Below are 26,336 nucleotides of genomic sequence, written 5' to 3'. Positions count from 1 at the left end.
AAATTAAAACTGAGAAAGAGAAAAAGAAGCGAGGTAGACCCAGAAATAATAAATTTCTAAAAGTTTATGATCTTAAACATAATCTGGTGATTGATTCAAGAGTTGCCGATTTTAAAATTAGCGCAACAAATGAAAGTTTTAAATTTGATACCAAAAAGTTCGGAAAAAGCTTCTTTGATTCCAAAAATGAGCTTGTTTATTTAGTTTTAACTAAAGTTGATGGAAAATATACAGAAGACAATATATAAATTAATTACTATAAAAATTCACTTATTCACCAGATTAACGAGATTCAATATGCTTGCTAAAATCAATGAGGATCGATCCTCATGTGCAGAATCCATATCCTCAGCTGACCGTCATTTATGGCAGATTTCTATTGGAGAAGAACTAACTTCTCTGTCAAAAATGAAGTTTGGAAAATCGCGAATTTGCAAAAAAACTTGATTCATGGCAAATACTAAATATTATTAATTCAAGATAGGTTTTTAAAATAAAAATTGATCAAGTTGGAAACAAAAAACATAGAGCTCGTCTTGTTGTTCATGGCTTTAAAGACACAAATAACTATATTTCAGAAATTTACGCACAAGTCTCACATTAAGCAGTAGTAAGAACAGTAGTTGCTATGATAAATTAATTCAATCTACACACGGTACTACTTGATATCAAAACTTCTGTCTTAAATGGAATATTAAACAAATTTATATGGAAATTCCTCATGGAGTTAAATGTCTTCAAGAATCATGAAAATCTAAAGCTTATAAGTTACAAAGATCCTTATAATTATGGACTAGAAATCAGTCCAAAATAATGAAATGAGCGCTTTGTGAAAGCAGCTATAAAAAGCGATCTGACTGTACATGATTTGAAACCATGTTTATTTACTGGGCAAAGAAACGAAAAATTTTTAATACTTCTATTATATGTAAACGATATGATAGTGGTTTGTAACGTTAAGGTAAAACTAATAGATGTGAAAACTAATCAACAAAAGAAGTTTGAAATGACAGACCTTGGTGAAGCTAAGAGTTTTCTGGGATTACTGATTAGTTGAAATCGAAATGACAAAATAACTACTCTTTAACAAACTAATTATATTACTTAAATTCTGGAAAGCTTATTAGACGTAGAATCAGTAAGTCCTTTATGACCCTCAGGTCAACCATTAATTTTTAAAGTTATAAATGAAAATGTAAACAAAAAAGCAAGTGGTAGTGTAAGATCTTCATACGAAAACGCTTCTAGAATTTTTTTTTTTTAACATTTCAACCTAAAATTTTGTAGGGATATTCTCGAGAGGTAGTGGAAAAAGCAAAAATGTATCTGAGATTTTTATAGAAAGTTAATGAAACTTCATCACCTAGGGGATATTTTCCACAATAATTTTGGTAATGAATAATAAACAATCACGTGAGTTCTAGAAAGTTGAACACAACACTTTGCACGGCTTATGCCCCCACTAGATACGGCACCTGACGCTGAAGCAACCTTCATCTTTTGAAAAAAGGAATTTTTAATCGAAAAAATCATAAAAACAATATGTTAAATCCGAATTCCAATTTTGCGTAAGGTCTTTTTTATATAAAAAAAAATCTTTTACAAACTTTCAGGCCTACACTACTTTTTATGTAGGATAAAACTACTGTATTTAAAATGACATGCAAAACATTGGCATAAACTCAAAAAATAACATTATTTGTCTTTCTCCTTCTTGTGGTACTCCTACCGTTTATTTTTGGTAATAATTCTTCTTGATACAATTTAACAGATTTTTAATATTTAGTGTTCAAGACAGCACTGAAGCGAAAAACTAACAGAACATAATAGTCTCATTACAGTAAGCTCTACAACTTTGGTATTTAACACTTTGTTGTAGGATTTTCATATCCACCTGTTAAGGGCAAGTAACGAGTTTTTGCCGTTTTCGTCATAATTTTACTTCATAGAGTATCTGCACTGCATGTAAAGAGTGAAACGTGTACCTGATACAAAAAGTTATTTTTTTTTTTCAAGATTTACAGCTTTGTTTTTGAACGTGAACATGTGAAATGTGCGTGGTGCACTGTAATGAAAGCTTTTACAACAATAACATTGGTTTAAAAAACAACTTCTATAAAACTGCAGATGTATTTTTCATAAATGTCTTACATCATGTTTAATCATTAAATCACTGATTTACTAGTCAATTCAGAACTACTACAGTACTGAGGATTGGAGTTTAAATAAAAAAAATATGGCTTTAATCTAGAAAAAATAATAAAAAAAAAAAAAAGTCGAGCATAAGAACTTAATTATGTGAATCGCTTTTAAATTTGATTTTATTTGGAAAGGAGTGTTTTATGATATACAAACTATGAATAAAGTACAATTATACGTAACAGGTGACTAACAATTGACTTACCATTATAGTTGAAAGATGTAAATTCTAAAATATTTGCAAGAAAATTTTAGAATCAAAAATACTTTTAGTGAATAATTACAGGATTTAGTACGAGTATAAAATATGGAGAATAAGTAGTTCGTGAAGAGAAGAGTCTTTAATTTCTACGTATGCACATTGATGTACCTAAATACATTTGAAATTATATGGGCATGTCATAGAAAATAAGAGATATAAAGATAGGAGAGCGGTAGCTCAGATTCTTCGTCCATATTATAAATTGAAGAGACAGGAAATGTCTGCATGGTTAGCGCTGAATTAAGAGGGAGATGATATATTAAAGAATTGGATAATCCGCCTTCAGAAGGCGAGAATCGATAATTTGAAAGTTCGTCGAGAGGCCCAAAGGCGACAGGCTGATTAGTTGTAAGAGAAAAGTGCGAGAGTGTGAGAGAAGGAGAGAGAAAATAAACGAGTGCTTCCTCTTGCACTGGGCATACCGGTTTTTTATCTCTTCTCTCACTCGGCTGTTCGCCTGGCTCTGCCTAGCCTTAACTTGCTTCCATTCTCCTTGTTATTTATGCGAGAGTTGAGAGAAAAAATAAGGAGATGGAGGCCGAGAGAACCATCTACCTTTTAGACACTTCAGACCAGAAATATTTTCATACCAACATCCAGACAATTTTGGAAACATGTAACAGCTAATACATATCACACCTTTTTTCTTAGATAGTGAAGTCAAGTTAGTGCAACAAAGAGTCTTTTTAAACACAATGGCAAGAGAAAGTCTTATTACATTTGAGGACAAGAAGGAGCCTTTCCGAATTTCCAAGCAGACGACAGCCTTTTCAAAATCAAAGGCAAAAAAGTCTTCTCGTGATTCCGAGCAAGCAAGAGTCTTTTCAGACTAGAAGGCACAAGAAACAGCCTTTTCAGATTTCTGAGCAAGCGAGAGCCTTTTTAAACTCAAGAGCAAGAAAGAGTCTTTTCAAATAAATTCTTTTTTTTCTTAGATTTTGTGTTGATAGTATACATAGTATATAGGCATATACGCGTATGGTATTTTCACTTAATAATATGAACAGTACATATTGCCGAAACTATACTTTTTTCTTTGGATATTGCCATGAAATTATTTTACATTAACTGAAATACTTAGAGAGAAATTTAAGTTTATATAAACACACGAGTGCACAAATGATAGTAAGTATCTATAGAGTACTTATTTTTTTAGTCCAAAAACTCTGCTTTTTAATTTATCTGTCAGAAGCTATGCATCCAATAATGTTTCGTTATATTTTCTGATTATGAAGATTTGAAAATTTTTCATTTGTAAAGCTAATAAAAGTTTGTATAACTTTTGATTGTTTAAATAAGCAACATAATAAGGCAAGTTGGGGTTCCAGTTAAAGTGCCAGATGGGCACTGTACCAGAAAGACATTACGAAGAGCTCACATGAATCCAGTGCACCGAAAAACCTATTTTGTCGGAAACCCTCTACCACAAGCAGTTATAAGTTTTTTATAACGTGGTGAGGATATTACTCGTACCACGACAGTATAAGACCTATGCTTAAATGTATGACTTATTATAAGTATGCTGCTACCAGGAGTGAGAATTGTGTCAATGTCTGATAGGTGTTTTTCGCTTACCAAGTATTTTCTTCCAGCGATGCAAAATAGCGCATGCGCAGAAGAGTCTTTTAGCTCTTGAGCTTTATCAGTGTGTGTATGTATGTACATATTCTTGCTTTGTTAGTATACTCTTTTAGGTTAGAATATCATTTATGTACTTTTTAGTACACTACATTGTGTTAACTATATGCATTTGTTACGATGACTAATATTTAGAATTCAGTAAATAAAGAAGATTCACGTTTGCCCATAACCAACAACCCATCATATCATTTAAAAAAGAAATATAACACACGATGGTATACTGTCACGTGCATATTGCATTAGCTGGTTTAGTTAATTTTTGCTTTAACTTTTTTTAAATCGCATACACTCGAAAATCGCTTGAATTTCTAGTTCGCCGCTCGTTCTAAGTTCACCACAGTTAGATTTATGCTGTTAATTATTGATGTAACATTGAATACAAAATCAAAGACAAAATCGTAGCTTATCAATACAATTGTTTTTTACGGATAATGCGATTTTCCTTAGCATAAGCTTGAGGAACTTATTTCAGTTTACTTTGTGATTATCTTCCTAAAAATTTGTTTGGGTAATTTATCGGTACTATTATTTCTCGACTACTTTGCTTTGGACTACTTTTGCTTTTATAAATGAAAACTATCGAGCTTTTATGTTAGACATTGATTTTTTTTGTATTATTTTACTTCTTATGTAAATCTAAATTACTATTCACATTTCGTGTACCCGAAACAAATTTTTTAATATGGCTGATTATCCACCAACAGAAATTGTTGATATGATATTAGTTTTAGGGGAATGTCGCAACAATTACGCCGCTGCATCAATACTTTATGCTGTACGATTTCCAGATAGAAGACACCCAACTGATATGACAATAAGAACCCTAACAGAAAGAGCTCGCGAAGGGCATCTTGTTCGCCAACGCCGACATCATGATTATGAAGATAATGATGTGCGAACATTAACAATTCTTGCAGCTGTCCATTTAGATCCGCACATTAGTACTCGACAGATTGAAAGAGAAACGGGTATACCGCAAAGTACCGTTTCAAGAATCTTGCAATTTTTAAATTATCATGCTTACCATATTACTCTAACGCAAGCCTTACAACCTCATCACGTTGTAGCTCGAATTAATTTCTGCCAATGGGCTTTGCGAGTCATTCAAAATGATCCCCATTTCTTTCGCTATGTTCTTTTCTCGGATGAAGCTAATTTTTACAGCGACGGGCAACTGAACAGACATAACTGTCACTATTGGTCGTACGAAAATCCTTACTGGTACAGAGCTGTAGACCACCAAAATCGGTGGAGCCTCATGGTCTGGTGCGGAATTGTAAATGGGTATTTGATTGGACCCTACTTTTTTGATCAAAATGTTAACAGGTTTAGCTACTTAGCATTGGTACGGGAGCACTTACCTGGTCTGTTGGAAAATGGTGACTTGGCAACACGGCAAAGAATGTGACTTCAACAAGATGGTGCTCCACCTCATTTTGCACTGATTGTACGGGAGTTTTTAAACAACTGTTATCAGGGCAGGTGGATAGGACGAGGAGGCCTAATTAAATGGCCTGCTTGTTCACCAGATCTCACGTCACCCGACTTTTTTTTGTGGGGGTACGTGAAAAATGTTGTTTTTTCACAACGGCCAACAACGCGAGAGGATATGATGGACCGGATCCGTACAGCTTGCACAGCCATTCCTCGAGAAACATTGCTCAGGACTGTGGACAGTTTTGAAAGACGTGTGCGCATTGTGTCTTCAAGCCAACGGACAAAATTTCGAACAATTTATCCATGGCTAAATGCAGCTATTGTGAGTGGCAAGGGGACTCACGATAATCAAGCATCCCGACGTGAGAGGCTAGGGGACTCACGATAATCAAGCACCCCGACGTGAGAGGCTAGGGGACTCACGATAATCAAGCACCCCGACGTGAGAGGCAAGGGGACTCACGATAATCTAGCACCCCAAAGGAAACAGAATTTACTACGTCCGCGTCGTTGTTTCCGGGTAACGCTAAAAGTAAGATAAAAGTACTTTTGTTTTGCTATTTCTACATAAAAAAATGCCACCGCCTATTAATAAGAATCAGCAATTGAAAACTTGCTGATTGACTTCTTAAATTGACCTTTATGTGACCTTTTAAAGGTTAGATTTATCATGAACATGTAAAAGTAATAACATTCTTTAGGACCTAATCTCAAAAAACAAGGATTGCAGTCAAAAGCAGGATTTATGAATACAAAAATGCTTTACGACCTTGAAATAACCTTCAAAATTTATCTCAAGGTCAAGATAATTAAAGGAATTTGTACTTTTACAATTTATTGATCTTTCTCAAGCATTATGAACTGTAGTGTTACCCAGAAAACCACGTCATTTTTGAAAAATTACGTCGAATCGTTTTTTTAGACATTTGACCTTCATTTTCAACTTTTCAAGGTCACAAAAACAATTTTCACTTTAGACAAATTTGATGTTAAATTTCCCGCTCTTTTCAAATCCGCACTCAAAAATAGGGGTTACCATTTGAAAAAACCATCTTGACCTTGAAATGACCTTCAAAACTGACTTCAAGGTCAAAACTAATGGTACCATCAAATGGCCCCCTCTGTCCTGCCCAACTTTCGTCTGAACTATTTTTTTGTAGACCTCGTAGTTTAGACGAAATTCGGGTCCATAGATTAAAATGGGTCACCCAAAAAAATATACACTATGTACAGCAGTTGGCAAATTTGACGTACTGCTCACTCTGAGCATGCCACTGATTTTTCGGAGCAATCACAGAGAGAAATTTTGTACCATAACTGTTCAGAATAGTACGAGTAAATCAAGCTCACCTCATTCCAGAGATTGTACCCATATAGTATAGCGCAGCGTTGAATGGTGGAAGTTCGAGGGAGGGAGTTGTCTGAGTCCAGACGTTTGGACTTGGAGAGCAGTCATGAACGTAATATATGTCTATTTTACGTCTATATATGTCTAATTATGTATGTATGTATATATATACTATGTGTACACCTATTGATCTACCTGATATATACCCTTGAATTAAAGCATGTGTGTGTGTGTGTATGTGTGTTACATTCATGATTGCGAGCTCAAGCATTTGGGCTCGGAGGGTCCAAACGTCTGGGCACAGACCGAGCTCAGACAGCCCCCTCTCTCGAACTTCAACCGTTCAATGATGTGGTATACTATATACGTACAAAATTTATTAGGCGGCACGTATTACCCGTACTGTAGAAGTTCAATGATGTATTTAACTTCAGCAACACAATTACTCGTACGCCTATGGTCCATGTATACCTTTGATAGTCAAAAAACATCTACCCAGCTACTGATACGCAAACTGCTGTCGTCAGACAAACATACCTAGGACGAATTTTACTATGGTTAATATGGGGCTGGAAGTTTAAGTTACAAAATTGTCTTAAAAACTTACTGGTCTGACGTTAATACGATTTAATTAGTCATTTATTTGATGTTTACAATCGTGATAGAGGATTATGAAGGATAAAGGTCTTCCCGTGTATGTCGCTGTCGATAATTTAAGATTCTGCAAAAAAAGGAAACTTTTCGTACACCCACAAAAATGTTAAAACGATGAACAAAAGTAAGGCATGATGTATGTATTTGAATGAACGCAACATTAACGCGTCTTGATAATGAGTAATGATAAAAAAGTTTGATCGCTTTCCTCCACACCTACTTTAAGCGCGTAACGCAGATTTTGCAGTTGCATTATTGATGATATACGGCTGATCTTGCGATTGCAAAATAATTACACATACCACAAAATTTCGCTTATATCATTGATAAATGTTAGCAGTATGGGATTAGGCGGGTGACTTGGCGAATAAAACACACTCCAAATATCGAATTGAACTTAAAAACGTTTATTTATACTATGTTAAGGTTTGACTATCTTTACACTTTACTATCTTGAGTACAATGGATAAACGAACAGAAAAAGGTAGGCTAAAACGTAAAAGAAAAGCGAAGACAGAGAATGCGTGTGTGTACAGACTGGCTGACTGCGTGAGAGTGAACAAAAACCGAAGTTACTTGACGCTGAAGTGCAGCGTCACAGCGTCTCGTCTTCTTGCTGTTGCGCATGCGTAATAATTCAGTTACGAGCGCCAATAATACATCTAACACTCCCTCCCGTTCGTATCTCAATTTATTAAAAATGAAAGAAAAGGATATATTTTAACGTAAACACTAAATATAAATGGGTTTTTGATCAGCCAATGATGCGGAGCAAGTGGGCTTTTGGATCACTCATTGTGGTTGATTCTGACGAGCTAAAACATACACAGAAAATACATTAATCAGCATGTCAACCATCATTGTCTATCTATTATTAATTTACTAGTTTTACTATCTCAAATCAAAATTTAATTATCATGCATTTTACGCTAATTAACATTCAATATTTCTTTCGTTAGTCTTTCATGCAGTTCAAACGGCAGGGGTTTTGTAAAGATATCTGCTAGTTGTTCCTTGGATGGAATCCATTTAACAATTATTTTTCCTCTGGATACACATTCCTTAACGTAGTGAGCCTTTATCTCGGTCATGTGTCTCAGCCTTTTGCCACCACCTATCTTAGCACTTGCTCCGGCAGCTTTGTTGTCACACCATCAATCCGCGGGCAACAAGGTGCGAGACAATATAATACTTATAGAGTGTTCCAATCCAATCAATTCTTGACTTGCGTCGCACATCGCCACATATTCTGCTTCGCAGGTTGAAATAGCAACATAATTCTGCTTTCTTGTTTTCCAAGCAACTGTATCCCCATACAGCCTTAGGAAATATCCGCCTGTTGTTATTGAGTCTTTACAGTCTGCCAAACTCGCATCTGAATAGGCTTCTAATCCATCTTTACGGCCTCTGTAAGTTAATCCTAGAGTCCTTGTGTGTTGTAAATATCGAAATACTCGTTTGACCATTTTCCAATCATCTTCAGTTGGGCTAATTTGATGTCTACTCAGTACATTCACCGAGTATGAAATATCTGGTCTCATTGTGTTGGCTAAATACAGCAGACTACCGACTGCTTCTCTGTACGGCACATTTACTCTCGTTATCGTTGTGCTTAACTCTCCAGCATCTTCAGAATCTTCTCTATCTTTTCTTTGCCGATTCAAAACTTGATTTGTCACCATTGGTGTTCTTTGGGGTTTTGACTCGTTGAATCCAAATTTCTTTAACATTTTATCTATGTATGGTGTTTGTGTCAGTGAAATTGTGTGAAGTTTTTTATCTCTTTCCACTTTGATGCCTAGAAATGTGCCAACCTCGCCAAGATCTGACATCTCAAACTCAGATTGCAGACCCGTCTTAATTTCATTCATTTTGCCTGCACAATTGCTGGCTATCATAATATCATCCACGTATAGGATCAGGACTGGAAAGTTATCGGCTTCTCTCCATGTGTATAGACAGGGCTCGCTCGTATGTGACCGTAGTCCTAATTTAGATGCAGTCTCGCGAAACCGCTCATTCCATCCTTTTGAGCTGATCTTAAGTTCATAAAGGGCTTTCTCCAATTTACAAACCTGAGCTTTCTTGAAACTGTCACCATCAAGCAGGCCTTCAGGAATTTCCATATATATCTCTTCTTTGATAGATCCATTTAAGAAAGCTGTCTTGACATCAAGTTGGCAAGTCTCCAGATTGTATCTATTTATTATTGATATTACTGATCTTACCAGGGCCAAACCAGACACCGGGGCATAGGTTTCTTGCAGATCGTACTTGTTCCTATCTTTGAAACCACGAATCACCAACCTCACTTTGAACTTCGTGTTTCCATCTTTATCTATCTTTTTCTTCAAGACCCACCTAGAGTCGATGATGTTGGGCTTGCCACCTTCAGCGTTCACGGTTGGTCTTTCTACAAGTTTCCACACTTGGTTTTTCCGCATTGATTCCAGTTCTTCATCAATTGCTCTGAGCCATTTATCGCGATCCGGAGATGCGACAGCTTCTTTGTAGTTTGCGGGATCTTTGTTTAGTCCAGCAATCAGGGCATGTGACATTTCATCTTCGACTTCTGCGATTAAACAGTCAACATCGCCCTTCGATTGGAGCAATTTATTCAACTTGTTTGTGTCGATGGCTCCTGCAAAACTGGTATCATTTATTCTAGCGAGTTGCTTAGGGCTTTCTCGATCAAGATCTTCAACTTTCTTGGGCCGACCACGCTTTCTCTTGACTACTGGTTCTCCCTCCGTTTCCAATGACTCTTTAGGGCTAGCCTTATCGAACTATTCATCTTGTTTAATATCTGTCTTGTGGTTTCCCCAGTTTGCTATTTTGTCCTTTCCCCAGATATCTCTGAACACCAGACTTTCTTGGAATTTTACGTCTCGACTCTCATAAATTTTTCCATCTTCAGGTTTTAAGAAAGAATAGCCAGTGGGAGTATAACCAATCAGCACGACTCGTATCCCTTGTGGACCGAATTTTGTTCCAGTATTCCTTTGTATCTTGATAAAAGCGACGCAGCCAAATCTTCTGATTTGGGTTATGTCTATCTTCAGATTGGGCGCAAACTTTCCTAAAGGGGCTATCATATCGTTAGATCTGTGAGGTGTCCGATTGTAGGCATATACTGCACTACCCACGGCTAAGTCCCACATGTTCTCCCTGAGCCCGGAGTCGTACATGTAGGCTCGCACCTTGTTTTGCAAGGTACGATTAACTCGTTCCGAGACTCCATTGTGCTGAGGAGTGTCTAGACAGGCCAACTGAAGTTCTGCTCCCAACCTCTGGAGAACTTCTACCGTTTGGCCTCCTGTAAACTCCGTGCCTTGATCGGTTCGAAGATTGCATATCTTTGCATCAAAACCTAACAGGTTTCGTGCGCTTGTCACAAAGTTGTCCAAACAACGTCCTGCTTCGCATTTTGTCTTCACTGGGTATGCCATAGTCAATCTTTAGTAGTCGTCCGTGTAGACGATTATAAATTTATATCCTTTAGGGTAAGTAGCTGGGCTAATCGGTCCCATTGTATCAGCATGAACTATCTCAAGTGGTTTGGTTGCCCTATCTCTTTTAGTACTGAAAGGCAATCTCTTGATTTTAGCGACTTGGCACACCTCACATGTTGTAATGAAGCTGTCGAAGATGGCCTTATTTAAATCTTTATTGTCCGGATATTTTCTTTGTAGTGCCTTGAGATATTCTGCTGAGGCATGTCCGAATCTTACATGCCAGAGCATGGCTCTGTTATTTCTCTCAAATGTTCTGTACTTTTTTGTAAACGGGCTTTGAGCTTCTGGAATCTCACCAATCACAAGATCATCACAATTATTGATTTTTCTATCTTTAATTGTTTTCTTAAACTCATTTTGATGAGAGCTGTGTGGACCAGCTCTTCCCGATTCATTACTTGAGATTCCAGGGCAGCTCCTAGCATTAGTGCTGACTTGCTGAATCTTCTCAGTCTTTGCTTTCAGGGGATTTTCTACCATTAAGCAGTCTATAATTTCTTTGCACTTCTCATTATTACTTGTGCTCTGGCCATCTTGCAGTAGTTCTACTATTCAGTAAGGGCTCTTGTAGACACCAGAAATTATAGTTTCATTAGAACGCGGATCAAATATATCTAGCTTTGTGTTATCAAGGTATATACTCATGCCCCTTTCGGCAAAACGGCGAAGCGACAGCAAGTTTCCAGCGAGTGCCTTAGCGCATACAACTCTATCTAGGATTATCTTGTTTTGGTTAATTTTACCCGAAACACACCCTTCTCCGTCCACTCTCAAGTCCACGGAGGAATCTTTGTTCGCGCATTTAATCAATTTATTTTTATATCCATTAAAATTTTTGAAATAGAGTTTAGAATTAGCAAAATGTTCTGTGGCGCCTGAATCTGCTACGAACTCAATTTTCTCGCAACCGCTATCTCGTGTTTCCTCCGCGCACGTAGAGAGCAAAGTTTCGGGGTTAACAGCAAACAAACCACTGCATGCATTAGACCTAAGTATTTCTACATTATTATTACCTTCTTCGCCTTGTTTCTTGTTATCGACCTTGGCTTTCTTGTTGTTATGATTTGTATGCTGTTTTTCATGCTTCTGTTTATTACTATCTTTAAAATTATTCTTATTGTTACCACCACCAGTATTGCGTTTAAAATCCCAATCGTTACTTTTGTTAGAATTACCTCTGCACCTCCCTATGTGCTCTCGCAGGTTCTGTACGAACCGTTGGCAGGTGTAGCACCACCTAAGGTTCTGCCCTTTTTTTCGGGCAGTCCCTTGCGTAGTGCCCGTTGTCATTGCACTTGTAGCACAGAGTGCTGGCGGTGGCCACGTTAGCAGCAGCTACGGTGGCTGGTCGAGAGCCTGCCCCACCTCGGCTTGGCCCAGCACCGGTCCCGGTCCCACCTCGACTCGGCCCTGCGTTCGCCCCACCTCGGCTTGCTCCACCCATTGTTGGTCGTGGAAGTGATCCTTCTGATTCCTGTTTCAGGATATATTGTCTTAAGTACTTAAAGGACAAGCCATCCTCGCTTCCAAACAGCCTGTTAAAATCGGCTATTTTTACATCCGGTACTCCATCGATAATTGCATGATAGAAACTATCTCTTTTCTCATCTTCAGAGAAACTTACCAATCCATCAAAAATTCACAAAATTTAGTAGCACTTTGCTTTTTGGGGTCGAATCTAATGGAATGTATTTTGTTACGTATTTGATATGCGCTCATCTTTATGTCACCCCTTTTCATATCTTTAATTTTTTGTATCATTGTTGATGGATCAGTAATGTGATATACTTTGTTTTGGTAATCTAGGGACAACCTACCTAGTATTACGTTTAGGGCCTGTTCTTTATCTTCTTCCATTTTTTCTTGAGTAATGTTCATAGTTGCTTCCAGTTTTGAATCAATTGTGTGGAGCAATTTTTTACTTTTTAGTTCTGACTGCAATTGTTTTAAGAATTATTCTAGTTTTGTTGCATTAGTGAGGGAATAATTAAAACACCCTAGGCTATCTTTAATAATGGCTTCTATCTTTAGACTATCATTAGGTGCAGCGCGTTGAAACGTCAGCGAATTATCAATGGAGTCGGAGTTTAAATTAATTAATTGTTTACTTAATTTAGGTCCTGGAGTAGATGTAGTAAATTTATTTACCTCTTGTATTCGACTCCTGGCCAGTTCTCGCTCAAGAGCCTCCATCTTTCTTTGTTGAGTGGCTAGACGCTGCTCAAACTCAGCTTAAATTGCCTCTTGAGCCCTCCTATTTTCCTCTCTCTCCTTTTCCAGGGCCTTCTTATGTTGTGAAGCAACAACCTCAAACCTCATCGACATCCAGGAGCTTTGCTGATGCCTCTCTTGTTGTATCAGCTTCCTAATCTCCTCGATGTCTTTCTTTGAGGCTTCTGTAATTTCTTTTCGTGAGTATATGATTTCTTTAGGTTTGATGTTTCGACCTGTTCTTTTCATTAGTTCTTTCTTAAGTTCATGATTTGCATGCGCCATTTCTTTATGTAAGCTATCTAGCTCTTTCTTTAGGTAATCTTTCCTATTTTGCAGGTCTTTAAATTGGCTATCAATTGAATCTAAATTTTTGCTTTTCAAATCTTTAACCTTGTTAGGAGTTGAATTATCAGTAAAAATTTTCTTTCTATCTCTCAAATCTTTATTCTTATCTTTTAATGAGGTATTACTCAAATTTATTTTTCTATCTTTAGGGCCTTTATTCTTATTTTTAGATGAGGTATCAATCAAATTTATTTTACTATCTTTCAAGTCTTTATTCTTATCTTTAGATGAGGTATCAATCAAATTTATTTTTCTATCTTTAGAACCTTTGCGTTGGATACGCTGTTTGTGGACGAGTCGAATTTGTCCAGCACATTTTTCTATCAAATTAAACAGGTCTAACATATCTTGATTGCGATGTGCATCTCCTCCCATGTATGCAACAGTTTCATTATTTACGGAAAATATGGCCTGGTTGTTTTTACGAGTTACTACCACCTCGTCTAGTTCCCCTAGATCGTCTTCAATCTTTTTATATGCGTCATTTAGCATATTGAGGGCATTTTGACCTAAAATTAACAGGAAATAAATAGGTAAAAGTATTTTATATTTTGTTATCGTGCGCGTTAGGCTATTAGTTTTCTTGTGGAAGTGACACGGAGATCGGGCGTAAGCAAATGCGAAGGAAAATGGCGCTAGCATCATGTGTGACATGCATAGAGAGAGAATTAAAATGGCCGATCAACATCGTTTACTACGACGCGCGCCACCAGCCGTAGCATGAGAGGACGCGCACACTCAGTTCAGCCGAACGCAAGCCATAACCAAGACGCGCATCCCCTCCTCGCCTCGAGGCGTTCCCCTTGGCGGTGACTGGCAGGTTCATCAAGAAACGCGCTTCCTTTGTCACGATGCGGGCCTCTCCCTCACATAAACAAACGCGTGCCGGCTCTCTCGAGTTCTGCGAATCTCCGTAAAAACAAAGGAAAGCCTTCTAATTAAGGGAATCTCAATCATGCAATCTTAAGTGAGCTGTCTTGCTCCATCTTAAGGCAAGACATCAATTTTTGTCTTTAGAGATTTTAAGCGAACGTGACCCAACGACAACAACACCTCACGCAATTACCGAGTCCTCAAAACAATATCTATTTCTAGTACTTACTACTGCTCACTCTCTTCTTAACTTCCTCCCTTCCTACAGCTCCGCCCGAAGCCTCGGTAGTAGGAGCGACGTCCGTATCTCGAGGCAATTCGGCCGCTGTGCCTCCATCTCGATCCCGATCCACTGCCTCCTGGGGCTGTTCTTCTGCCGCTTCGGTGGTAGTCGGGGTGAGAGGACTGCCAAGCTCTTCCATCTCGCAGTGCTCGCTGCCCGACACAGAGCTCCCGGTTGCTTCCGCCATTACGTTTCCCGCGTAATAAACAGGTGAAAAGAAAGCACACAGAGAACGCGCGACAAGCTCAAGCGCGGAGCGGAAAAAGAAAATAAAAGAGAAGAAGAACACAAGACGCGATCGAACAGAATTCACACCCACACTACCAATTAGGGCCCATAACCTGTTAGCAGTATGGGATTAGGCGGGTGACTTGGCGAATAAAACACACTCCAAATATCGAATTGAACTTAAAAACGTTTATTTATACTATGTTAAGGTTTGACTATCTTTACACTTTACTATCTTGAGTACAATGGATAAACGAACAGAAAAAGGTAGGCTAAAACGTAAAAGAAAAGCGAAGACAGAGAATGCGTATGTGTACAGACTGGCTGACTGCGCGAGAGTGAACAAAAACCGAAGTTACTTGACGCTGAAGTGCAGCGTCACAGCGTCTCGTCTTCTTGCTGTTGCGCATGCGTAATAATTCAGTTACGAGCGCCAACAATACATCTAACAATAAATGTACCGCAAATTTTATTAGTGCGTAAGCAATAATACACTACATAATTACCTAAGTGTACCACTAATTTTTCACCTGCAGACGTTTTTTATATACCGCTGATTGCAAATAATGATTGAAGTCAATAATTTATAAGAAGTACACACAGGCAAGCAATCGTTGGTGATTAGAAACCCAACTGGGGTTTCGGTATTACTTATTGATAATATGTGCCTTAACTAAGCAGGCATCAGTGGTTAGAAAGCCAATTGCTCTTTTAGTATTATTTATTGATTAAATGTGACCTTAAATGTGTCGAGAAAGTATTGGTGATTGGCAACTCGATGGTTCTTAGTATAATTTAATAATAAATCAAATAAGTACAGGTGATAAGTATTATTTATTTATTAAATGTGCCTGTAGGCAAGCAAACATTAGCAATTAGTATCTTAAAATATTTTTAGTATTATTTAGAAATGAAATAGCCCTTCTGTGAGCAAGCATTAGTGACGAGAAATTCAACTATTTTTGAGTATTAATTATTTTAAGAGATAAGTGATAGCTGAAAATAAATGTTGAAAATAATAACTAAAGTGGTAATGCTATCAAGTATTTATTAATATAGATAACTTTTTACGTTTTGGCCCGTACAGTTACATGGATAACATGGCCCTCATCAGGTATGAACTTTAATCACGCTAGTAACTATGTGTAGCACGCAAGATGGTAAGGCGGTGAATACAACGTTGTATTATTGTTAATGATATTGTATGGACTGAAACATCAAAAGTTATCTATATTAATAAACACTTGATAGCATTACCACTCAAGTTATTATTTTCAATATTTTTTAGGATCATTCATTATTAAAACATATTTTAGGTGAGCCAAAATTGGTAATTAGAAATGCAACTGTTTTTCATTACTTTTGATTAATATAATGTGTCTTTAGGCATGAAGGCATCGGTGATTAAAAACCCAATACACTTTTAGTAGTATTTAATAATCAAATGTGCCTTAGGCGAGCCAGTATCGGTTCCTAGCTATCTGACTATTTTACTTCTGTAATTAATTAATATAATATGCGTTGCTAACTGCTGATGCCTGCTTGCCTAAGGATATATTTTGTTAAGTAAATATACTAAAAAACCGTTTGATTTTTAGTCACCTATGTTTGCTAGCCAACGGACACATTTGATTGACAACTTATACTAAAAAATATTGTTTGATTTCCTGTTGCCAATGCTTGCTTGCCTCCGGACACATAATATTCATAAATAAGATTCAAATAGTGTTAGGCTTCTAATTGCCAATGTTTGCTTACCCAAGAATACATTCAAGTAATAAATAACTTTAAAAATTAAGGCATTCGTTTATACATAATACTTAAATATTGTTAGGTGTCTAATTGCAAATGCTTGCTCACTTAAGGGCACCTTTAATTATTAAGTAACATTAAAGTATTGTTGTGTTTCTAATCCCCGATGCTTGTTTGCCTATGCCATTGATGAATAACATTAAAATATTTTTCGGCTTCTAACCACCGATGCCTGCTCACTGAAGGCACATTTTATTTATGAATAATACCAAAAACGCATGTTGGGTTACTATTATCCTATGTTTGCTTGCCTGTGTGTACTTGTTTTATGTGTTGTTATAAGTGCCTTTTCATCCCATGTAAAACAAAGCGGGCGTTTTGATATTACAGCCGTTGAAAGTATGAAAAGCCTGCAAAAGTATATATAGCATACAGTCCACCCAAACGGTACATCTGCAAGGTGTTTTGCTCTTACAGTTGCTATATATTATGAAGCAGACGCAATGAACAGTTCTTGCTAGGGTATGTCAAATTTGTAAAAGCTGTAATGACAGAATGCCAGCAATGATTTACGTGGGTTAAAAATGCACTTACTAACTTTTTTTTTTTTTTTTTTTTTTTTTGTATTTTGCTTGTAGTTTCTACAGTTTTTAATCTTACAAGATCAAAACCAATTCAAAAGAAACTTCTATCTCAGGATAGCTTCATTTATTAAAAACGAATGCCGCAAATGTCTTATCACCGTAAAATTAGCATCTACCTATTTTTAATTGAATCAAATAAAAAATTCCTTTCGGTGCCACATTGCCAAGTGCCAAGCCCGACAACCATAGAGATATGATATTAGAAAAGAGCACGCCAGGGGCCTGCTGGTCAGTCAGTGGATTCGATAGGAGTTAGCGAGTGGGCCACCACAGCTCAGAGGGTGCTAGAGAGAAGAAACGATGGATTACAATGGAGAGTATATCTGTACGTATCTCGTCCAAACATAGCACTGTGTATACATGTATACTTTCTGTTCTGAAATGCTTTAATTCCATTACTTGGAAGCTCTTTTCCCTGACACCCTTTGAACTGAGCTTGATAACTCGCTAGCTTTATACATGGAGCAAGAGGGAATGATTCTTTTTGTAACCTTGTTTAATCGAAAATCAAAACCTTTACCTATATGTTATCATTGGTTGTATGTATATCTGTATACATGATCTAATGTCAGTTAATAACTTGTATAGTATTGATTGTTAGTAAATGTATTGATGTATATTTAAAAAATACAGCTAATTTGCTTGATGCCCAAAAACAAAGAGTTCACGTACGCAATCATAATACAACTATTTTCAAAACCAGTAAGTATGATTATGTTTTATTGATTGTTAAATTATGATATGTATATAGCCTCATACTAGAGACAGAATTTGTTTTTTCATAAAAGTAGCAATTTAAATATGACTAGGTAACCTGTTCTCCAATCAAATATTTGTCGATAAAAGTGCACTTAGATTTGGCAAATTATTATCCTCAAACCTTTCGTTATTTTTATTAAAATTTGTAACAACCTTTTACACAGTAGTTATTGTATAACAGGGATTTTTGTATGTACGTCCTTTTTAAAAAATTTCTACTGTAAATATTAAATATTTAATTTATCGTTTATTAACTATTGATTTATTTTAAACATTTTTTTAAATAATTTTTGATCGTTAGAAAATAAAAGAAATTTTTGTGGTGACAGCAGTTAACGTAAAAAGGCACACTATTTACATACAAGTAAATTCACAAGTAATATCCTGGTTTTGTCTTGCGCGTTCGGAAAGGAAAATTTAGTTTGCTCCTTGGGCACTAAAATACAAGAATCCAACCCTTTAACATAGGAAATAGCATATTACGCCACAAGGGACGAAAGTACAGCATTCCCTCCCGTTGCTTAATAATTGTCTTATATGATTGCAAATACCCGGGAGTCAATGCCTTACTTTTGTCTTAAAGTTTCATTTACTTCATTATCATGTTCACTTTCGCGTAAATAAAAATTTTCATTTTTTATTAACTTTATCATTATCATTAACATTATCACTCTCACTTTCATTGAAACAAATTATTTTTATTTCATATTCTATTACCGCTACATATCTAGCTACTACAACTCGATTATTTAATAATACTCGGCAACCATTTTTTTCGTAACCAACTGAAATTACTAATTGCTCTTTATCATCCCATTAATTTTTTCTTTGTTGTTCTGGCTTTCTTACAAATTCTCTAGAGCCATAAATCATTACATTTTCTACATTAGGCTTTTTACCTTTTTTAAGTTTTAAAAATGTTTCATGCAGTATTTTGTTTTCATAAGTTTTTGCAATTGCTCTATTTTTCAAATATGCTACTGTTTTTATTACTTCTAGCTAGTAACGCAGATTTCCTTCGAGCCACTTTCATTAGACATCTACCCATATCCGTAGCCGATCTGTTTTATTTTTCGGCGATACCACTTAGATTATGTACGTAAGGTGGGCAAGGTAATAATTCGATTTCTTTATGTTTGATAAAATTTATGTATAGTTTTAGACACAGACAAGACTGTACCAATTTACCATACATTACAATACTTGCGTCTACGTATGTCTACAGGTTTATTATTGTCTATGTGAGGTAGAGCATCACCACCTGTACCACTTGATTAAAAGAGTTTCTTACAACACTCTACGGAGCTGTTTGTCTCGTAACAAAACGTGAGCGACGCGACTGCATACTTAATGCACGACTAGACGTTGAAAGACAAGATAAGTGCAGCAGCCCTCCCCCGTAGGATAATGGCTGCTCTCCCCCATTGCCATATGCCGACAACGCAGATATAATATCCATGTATATAATACGCGACTGATGTACTGTATGGTATACGTTGTCCACTTCAAGCTCGCTTTAGAGTGCCACGCACATTTGGATAATCTGCGAGCTCTTCGGATGCGCTAGCGTTGCGGTTTTTTTTGTGAAAGCCTGGCATGGGGTATGCATCCATTTATGTACTTTTGTGAGCTCGAGAGAAGTATTGATTTTTGGGCACCAAAAAGTAAAATGGCAGAAGTAAAATGAAATTTCAGGCATTAATGTAACAAGAGACAAATTTAAATTGATTCCAAGAGAGGGGAGACGAAAATCAAATAACTTCCATAATTAGCGAGCAAGTCAAGAGATTTACTAAAATGCAAAATAAAAAGTAAGTAGTGTTTAACTTTGTGTACTTACATGGTTGAAATAGTATGATTAGGGTGGAAAAAGAACATAAAAGATGGAGTGCATGTTGAGGCTAGGAAAAAGATAGAGAAGGGGAAAGGGATGGTCAATGAGCGAGTGTGCGAATGTATAGGTAGAGTCACAGGAGGTGGAGAAAGCTGAGATATAAAATGGACTAGTCTTGCAGAGACTAGCATCAAGAAGATGGCTAGGGTGAGCGAGTAAGCGCAAGCGCCCAATCACTGGATCGGGCTATACTTCAGCTTAACGGTGCGAGTTAGCGAATCCAACCAGTTGGCTGCTGTGATTGGTCTAGGCTTTAGCCAGCCACCCTCATTTTCGCTACCATGAGAAATCGCCTCTGTGGCAAACGTTGACTTTTGTTGCAGTTTTCATTAACGTCGCATCTGCCCACATACCTCACTTTATCGTACATCATTATTCCCAGATAACTCGGTTGCATGAGCTTAAAATCGTTACATGGCGAAAAAGGGTACGTGTAAAGTGACAAGTATGGTGACGTTGTTTATCACATGCTTATCAATTTTTCTTAATTATTTAATTTAACATCAATAGATCATAAAAGGTGGAAAATTTAAGGGAAATTTAAACGAACTTTAAAAATACTAGTAGCGTACCAGTACAAAATTCAACTCAAAGATTATCCAGGCTTAGACAATAAGGGTAAAAACTCAGAATAACCTGAAAGTAATTGTGCTAGATTTACGGCAGATGCACATAGCTAAATTAGTAACAAAATTATACGTACGAAGAGATAATCAAAAAGAATAGAGAATCGAAGGTTCAGAGACGCAAGTGTGAAGGATAAAGATTTTCAAGATGAATAGTAATGAAAAAAATATTGCGAAGAGAAAACGGCTGTTAAAATCCAAGGACAAGTTGTAAAATGAAGCGTATATGCTGCTCTGTAAGAGTTGGAAATCCATTCATCCCGTAAGAATGCATTAGTACAAGTGCGTGAGTAGAGGAAAGGAGGGCATGGGCAGCACCCTTACTTTGAGTAAACCTTCTAATTTTTATATCAGTTTTTATGAAAAAAAAAAAAAACTATATTTGTAATCAATGTTAATGAATAAAATTTCACTCAAATCAAAATTTTGAATAAACGCATCAGGTTAGTGAAAATAAAAATAAACAATCCTCATAGTGAGACATTGAAGGTCACTGCAGGGCACGGAACGTCACACAGGTGGGGCACAGAAAACACGGGGATTATCTCGTAAAAAATTTTAGGTTTTCGATCTGGCTTTTTTGTACAATATGAAGTAAAAAATTTAATAACGTCGTCTTTTTTATTCGTCAATTTCTCTTCATTTGAAACAGTTTTTATTTTCAAGAACTTATTTTTTCATTTTTATCACCTTTTATTACAAATGCCTTATTAAGATCAAATATTCATCACAAAATTTTATATACAATATTAAATGACAAAATAATATTAATCAAGTTATTTTTAAGGCCATTTTAAATTATATAAGTTACTCGAAAATTATTGAAAAATGCGTTATAATTAAGATACAGTGGTTCGTAGCTACCCGATTCTTTTTGAATCATCACATCATCATTTTTCTCACGTTTAATCGATTGTATTAATTGCTCATGAATTTAATCATACTTAGACTGTTTATCTTTACTCTCATTATTACGCACCATTGGTCTTTTTCATTTAAATCAACTTTGATCTACTTAACTATTATACCTATCCTACGTTACAATCACAGAAGTGCAAGTGAATTCGAGGTTAAAAAAATTAGCTGATTTCTTTGAACGCAGATCAGCTCACTGTGCACTGTGACACTGAGCGGGGTTGAGGGTGTGGAAAGCTCACAGCAATACCGACAGAACGTAATACAGCTTATTACTATATGAAATACATGCATCCATCTTATCAACCTAACCAAAGTTTTTATATTTATTTTAAAAAATCATTACTGAGGTATGTTACTTTTAGGTCGTAACATTGTTCCCATAACAGCCCGTGTAAAATTATTCATTTTTTATTTTAAAATATCTTGATAACTACATGGCTGAGGTCATCCAAAAAAATTACGATTGTTTTTTGTAACACATTGAATGAATCAAAAATCAAATTAGAGCCCCCAACTATTGTTGATGATATGTATCCAACCTCCTTAAGAGGTTCAACTATTTTTTTTTAATGCAGAGAAAGTAGCGAAACCTCTGACAATAAGTAATTAGAGTGTCAGGAAACTTTAAATTTTTACAATATTTGTTACAATAAATTTTGGATACATTGCAACTTAACACGTGCCTTGAGAAGCATGATACAGATGAATTAACTCCAACGCTTTTCTTTAAAGTATCTATTGTATATTAAACAAATAGAAAGAATAATGTTGGAAAGTGAGCGCGCTATAATGAGTTTTCAAGAAATGCGTTACATGCCCGATGAACGTATCACAGCTTAAACCAAACTGTGTGAGCAGAGCATATATTCTGAATGAGACTATTAATGGGAATGCTCGACGATGAGCTGTCCAAAACGGGCGCGCAGACCCAGAAAGCGTTGTGTGTGGTTATGCGGGAACAGTGCACTGCTGCTGCTACGCGATAGCCTCTCTTTCGAGATCTTGTTAGTTCGGAGCACTCCTCTATCCCCACGCCCCTCTCTCGGATTTATTCTGTCTAATTTGTTCTCAAAACTGGCTTTCGTTCTCCCCTCGCTCCTCTTATCTTGCATTGACCAAATTTTCAGCATCTCCTTGAGCACCGCACCTTCGTTTCCATTCCTTCTCTTTTTCTATTTATTCATTCCTGCTTAACGAGAATTCTGAGCCTTCTTTCATTTCTGCCTCACTCTTCCTTTTTTTATGTAATACTTAACACAGGTGTGAAGTACAAACGTTCGTCTTACACAACTTAAAAGAGCTTTTTTACATTTTACTGTCTGCTTCCCAGCGCTATATTGTCTTGTATTCTCTCACTGCACCCACGCTCTTCTTCGTCTGTCTCAGTCGTTAGTCACTTTTCTTAGAACAGTCAACGTAGTAGGTAACAGTCTATGTATATCTTATTATTACATTGAGTATGTTTTTTGAAACAAATCAAGTAATCAGATTTTTGTAATTAATAGTGCCATGCAAGTATTTCGGATTTTTCTCAAGACTTAAAAAAACTCGCGTACCCGGCTTCTTTTACATCATAAATTTTTGAAAATTTTATTATTAAACGTTTACATTTTACAACAGTTCACAAAAACTTCACCTTCCACTAATTTATTATTAAAATATAAAAATTAGCGTAGCTTTTTACATACTTACATATCTTACTTTTTAACAACACTTTTATACCTTATTGATGTTAACGCCTAAGTTAAAAAATTAAGAAAGTTATTGAACTTCTGAATTACACAAGCACTACGTTACTTTATTTTAAAAAGTTTAAGTAAGTTCTTGCAACTACTAGAAGAAGTTGAATTTCAAAACCAAGTTGCGACACTTAATGATATAGAAATTTATTATTGAATCATTAAAGATATACCAATAAAAATGTTTTTATATAAAATAATATAATAAATTTATAATATACCTAAATTCACAAATGGGGCATGAATTTGTTCACAGACAAGAAAGAATTACCATTCTGGATTGTGCATACTCTTTAATGGAATAATAATGAAAGTTATACTGCACGAAACACTGGGCTACATTTCATATGGTTTTTTATAGAATCTAGTGGGTTGGGGCTGCATTCCAATCCATAAACAAAAAATGATTTAAAAAATTTCAGAATAATTCCGTTAAGGAATTACAGAGCTTTGATATAGTAAAAGTAACTACTAAAATTAAACTGCTTTTTATTAGTGTAAATTATTTTTTTAACACGTCGTGCGCGGGGACCTCGATTATGAGCCATCTTTTGTGGCTCTAAAGACCTCAATTTACACACGCGACTTATAACTCGTGCAAGCGCTTGTGTACGTCGAGATCTTTGCAGAGTCACATTACATGGTTAATAATCTCATTTCCCACGCACGATGTGTCGAAATGTTGTATACACCACACTTGCGAGAGGTTGGGTGATTGACACACGCGAACTGACACGCGTGCATCAATCGTCTTCCTCGCGCACTAGTATCGTAATGTACTATTTCGTATAAACTTAAGAAGGTATTTAGGAAAAAAAAGGCAAAATATACATTGAATACGTAAAGCAAAATTAAATGATAACATCTCGATTATTTGCATAAGATAATTCGTGGTAGATCTTATGAAAAGTTTCAAAATAGATATTAGGTTAGAATCAGGTTATATATGATTCATAATACATGAGGATCAGTTGTGTATTATTCAAGGCCAATAAAAGTTTAGACCATTTTTAATAAAATTTCAAGGTTCAATGTGGCATAGAAGACTTGTAATACATAATTGTGTCAACGTAAAACAGTCTATTTTCCAAAAATGTTGTCATAGGTTAATGCTTGAGTCACGATAATTTTTTTCAGTAAGCCGTGATCCCAAAGACATGAAACAAATTTTGATTTTAGCTCACATATACCACATGAGCATAAAGTTACAGTACAATTCGATGAGAACAGAAAGAATAGATTCAAAATACTAAGAAAAGTAGATGCATTGAGTTGTCTAGTTGACTAAATTGCAAAATCCGTGAATAAAACACGTCCATCGAAAAGGCAGAATATTTTGTTGAAAGTTAGTATGTAGCTACAGTAATGCACTTACCATAGAGACTGGAATAGGTCCTCCCGCTCCGTTTGGGTAGGGGTATGGTGAGACAAGGTAGCCCATGTTGAACGAAGATGTGTGTGGCGTTGGGTCCACCTTTCCTGCTCAAATAACACACAATCAAAACGTAGAAATCAATATGAAATGCTTCATACATCTTCTATTATATACCTATATGCTTACATTAGACTTATTATTTACTTAAACTATTAACATCTCCGTACAAAACATATCATGTTTAAAGATTTGCGCGTGTTTTATTTCATGAAAAATGTGTGTATGGATAGTCCGAGCGCTAAAGGGGTTCCCGTAGGATTTTTGCAATGTAGGAAAATAAAACTTTTACACAAGGAACATCACATCACTATTAACTATTAAATTCTCTCTATAATCTCCAAAAAAAAAAAATTTCAATAAAATAAGTAACAACATTCTTTTTTGCAGTTAAAGTTTTGAACATTCCAGTTTTCGTCCACGTATTAGAGTATACCTATGTGCCTTAACTTGTCCTAAACTCATATAGGTACTTATACTCTTATACGTGCGTGTGCACTGAAACGTTCAAAATGATAACTGCAAAAAAAATGTTGTTATACTTAATTTATCGGAATTTTTTTTTGAGATTATAGAGGAAAGTTGATAGTGAATGGTGATGTGGTGTACCTTGTAAAAATTTTTCACTTTCATACTTTGCCAACGCTCTAAAAATTGGAAAATTGTATTTTTTTGCAATCGTAATTTCAAAATTTGTTTAAAAAATTGTTAACAACTTTTTTCTACATAGTTTTACGAGGTTCCACCCTCAAATTTATAATTCACGAGATAAAACTGCATAAAAAACGTTGGTTGAGCCATAGGCTACGGGAACCATCCTGGCACCCGGACTAAGATTAGTGATAAATTTGTGTCATTTTGTGACGTTGATTTTAGTAGAAATTCTTGTATTATTTACTCCATCAATAAAGCTACTTATTTGCCACCTGTTTTGATATCAAGGTAGATAAATGTTTTTTAATTATAGTTCTCATATTAATTCGTAAAGTTTTTTTTTTTTTTTTTGGTGCAACATACATTTTGTATGACATTTGTAGAATAATACTGTTTAGTAATCGTACTTCAACAAAATCAGACAAAGTAATATTGACTTTTATCCTATCATTTTTATATACTTTCGACAAGCAAGCCATGAATATATTTGATGTGAGGTTTGCATTAAGTACCAGTCAGAAGTAAATATTACTTAGTTTGATTTTGTTAAAGTACGTGTACTAAACGGTATTATTCTACGAATATCATACAAAATGTATTTTGCACCAGAATAAACAAAACTTTATCATTCTTAAATTTTAATTTTAGAACTTTTCAAGGCTACAGATTCATTAGGAAGAATACTACTCATTGCCAGTGTGTGTGAAAGTTCAGAAATTCTTTAAAAAATATGAACTCAACACATCCAACTTACCTAACATTTGAGTTTTGTTGAAAGCTATTTTCAAGAGGATATCATAACTTTCCAGGAAAATACCATTTTTAAATGTTTATTTTAAAAAACTTTATAACATTAGATATCGCTCATGTTAGAAAGTACTGGATAGAAATGAAGTCTCTACAACATAGCTATGGTGAT

At 35.8% G+C, this 26,336-nt stretch overlaps 1 protein-coding gene and 1 pseudogene across 3 annotated transcripts in view; one reads left to right on the top strand and one right to left on the bottom strand.

Moving 5' to 3' along the window:
• The window catches only part of LOC106638546 (protein pangolin, isoforms A/H/I/S), a 288,519-nt gene that overhangs the window by 234,481 nt on the left and 27,702 nt on the right, over positions 1-26,336 (bottom strand). For all 3 annotated transcript variants that reach the window (XM_089594552.1, XM_089594553.1, XM_014351793.2), the window contains exon 3: positions 24,707-24,810. In XM_089594552.1, the coding sequence (XP_089450678.1) occupies positions 24,707-24,810 (104 nt within the window). The remainder of the gene's footprint in view (positions 1-24,706; positions 24,811-26,336) is intronic.
• LOC149374129 (uncharacterized) lies at positions 4,785-5,850 on the top strand (annotated as a pseudogene).

This window comes from Copidosoma floridanum, unplaced genomic scaffold (genome assembly GCF_036245765.1).
Source record: "Copidosoma floridanum isolate Cflo_tuat_1 unplaced genomic scaffold, Cflo_Japanese_pri ptg000021l, whole genome shotgun sequence".
Lineage (NCBI taxonomy): Eukaryota > Metazoa > Arthropoda > Insecta > Hymenoptera > Encyrtidae > Copidosoma > Copidosoma floridanum.
The sequence above is the reverse complement of the archived record's forward strand: the minus strand, read 5'-3'. Positions and strand labels throughout refer to the sequence as shown.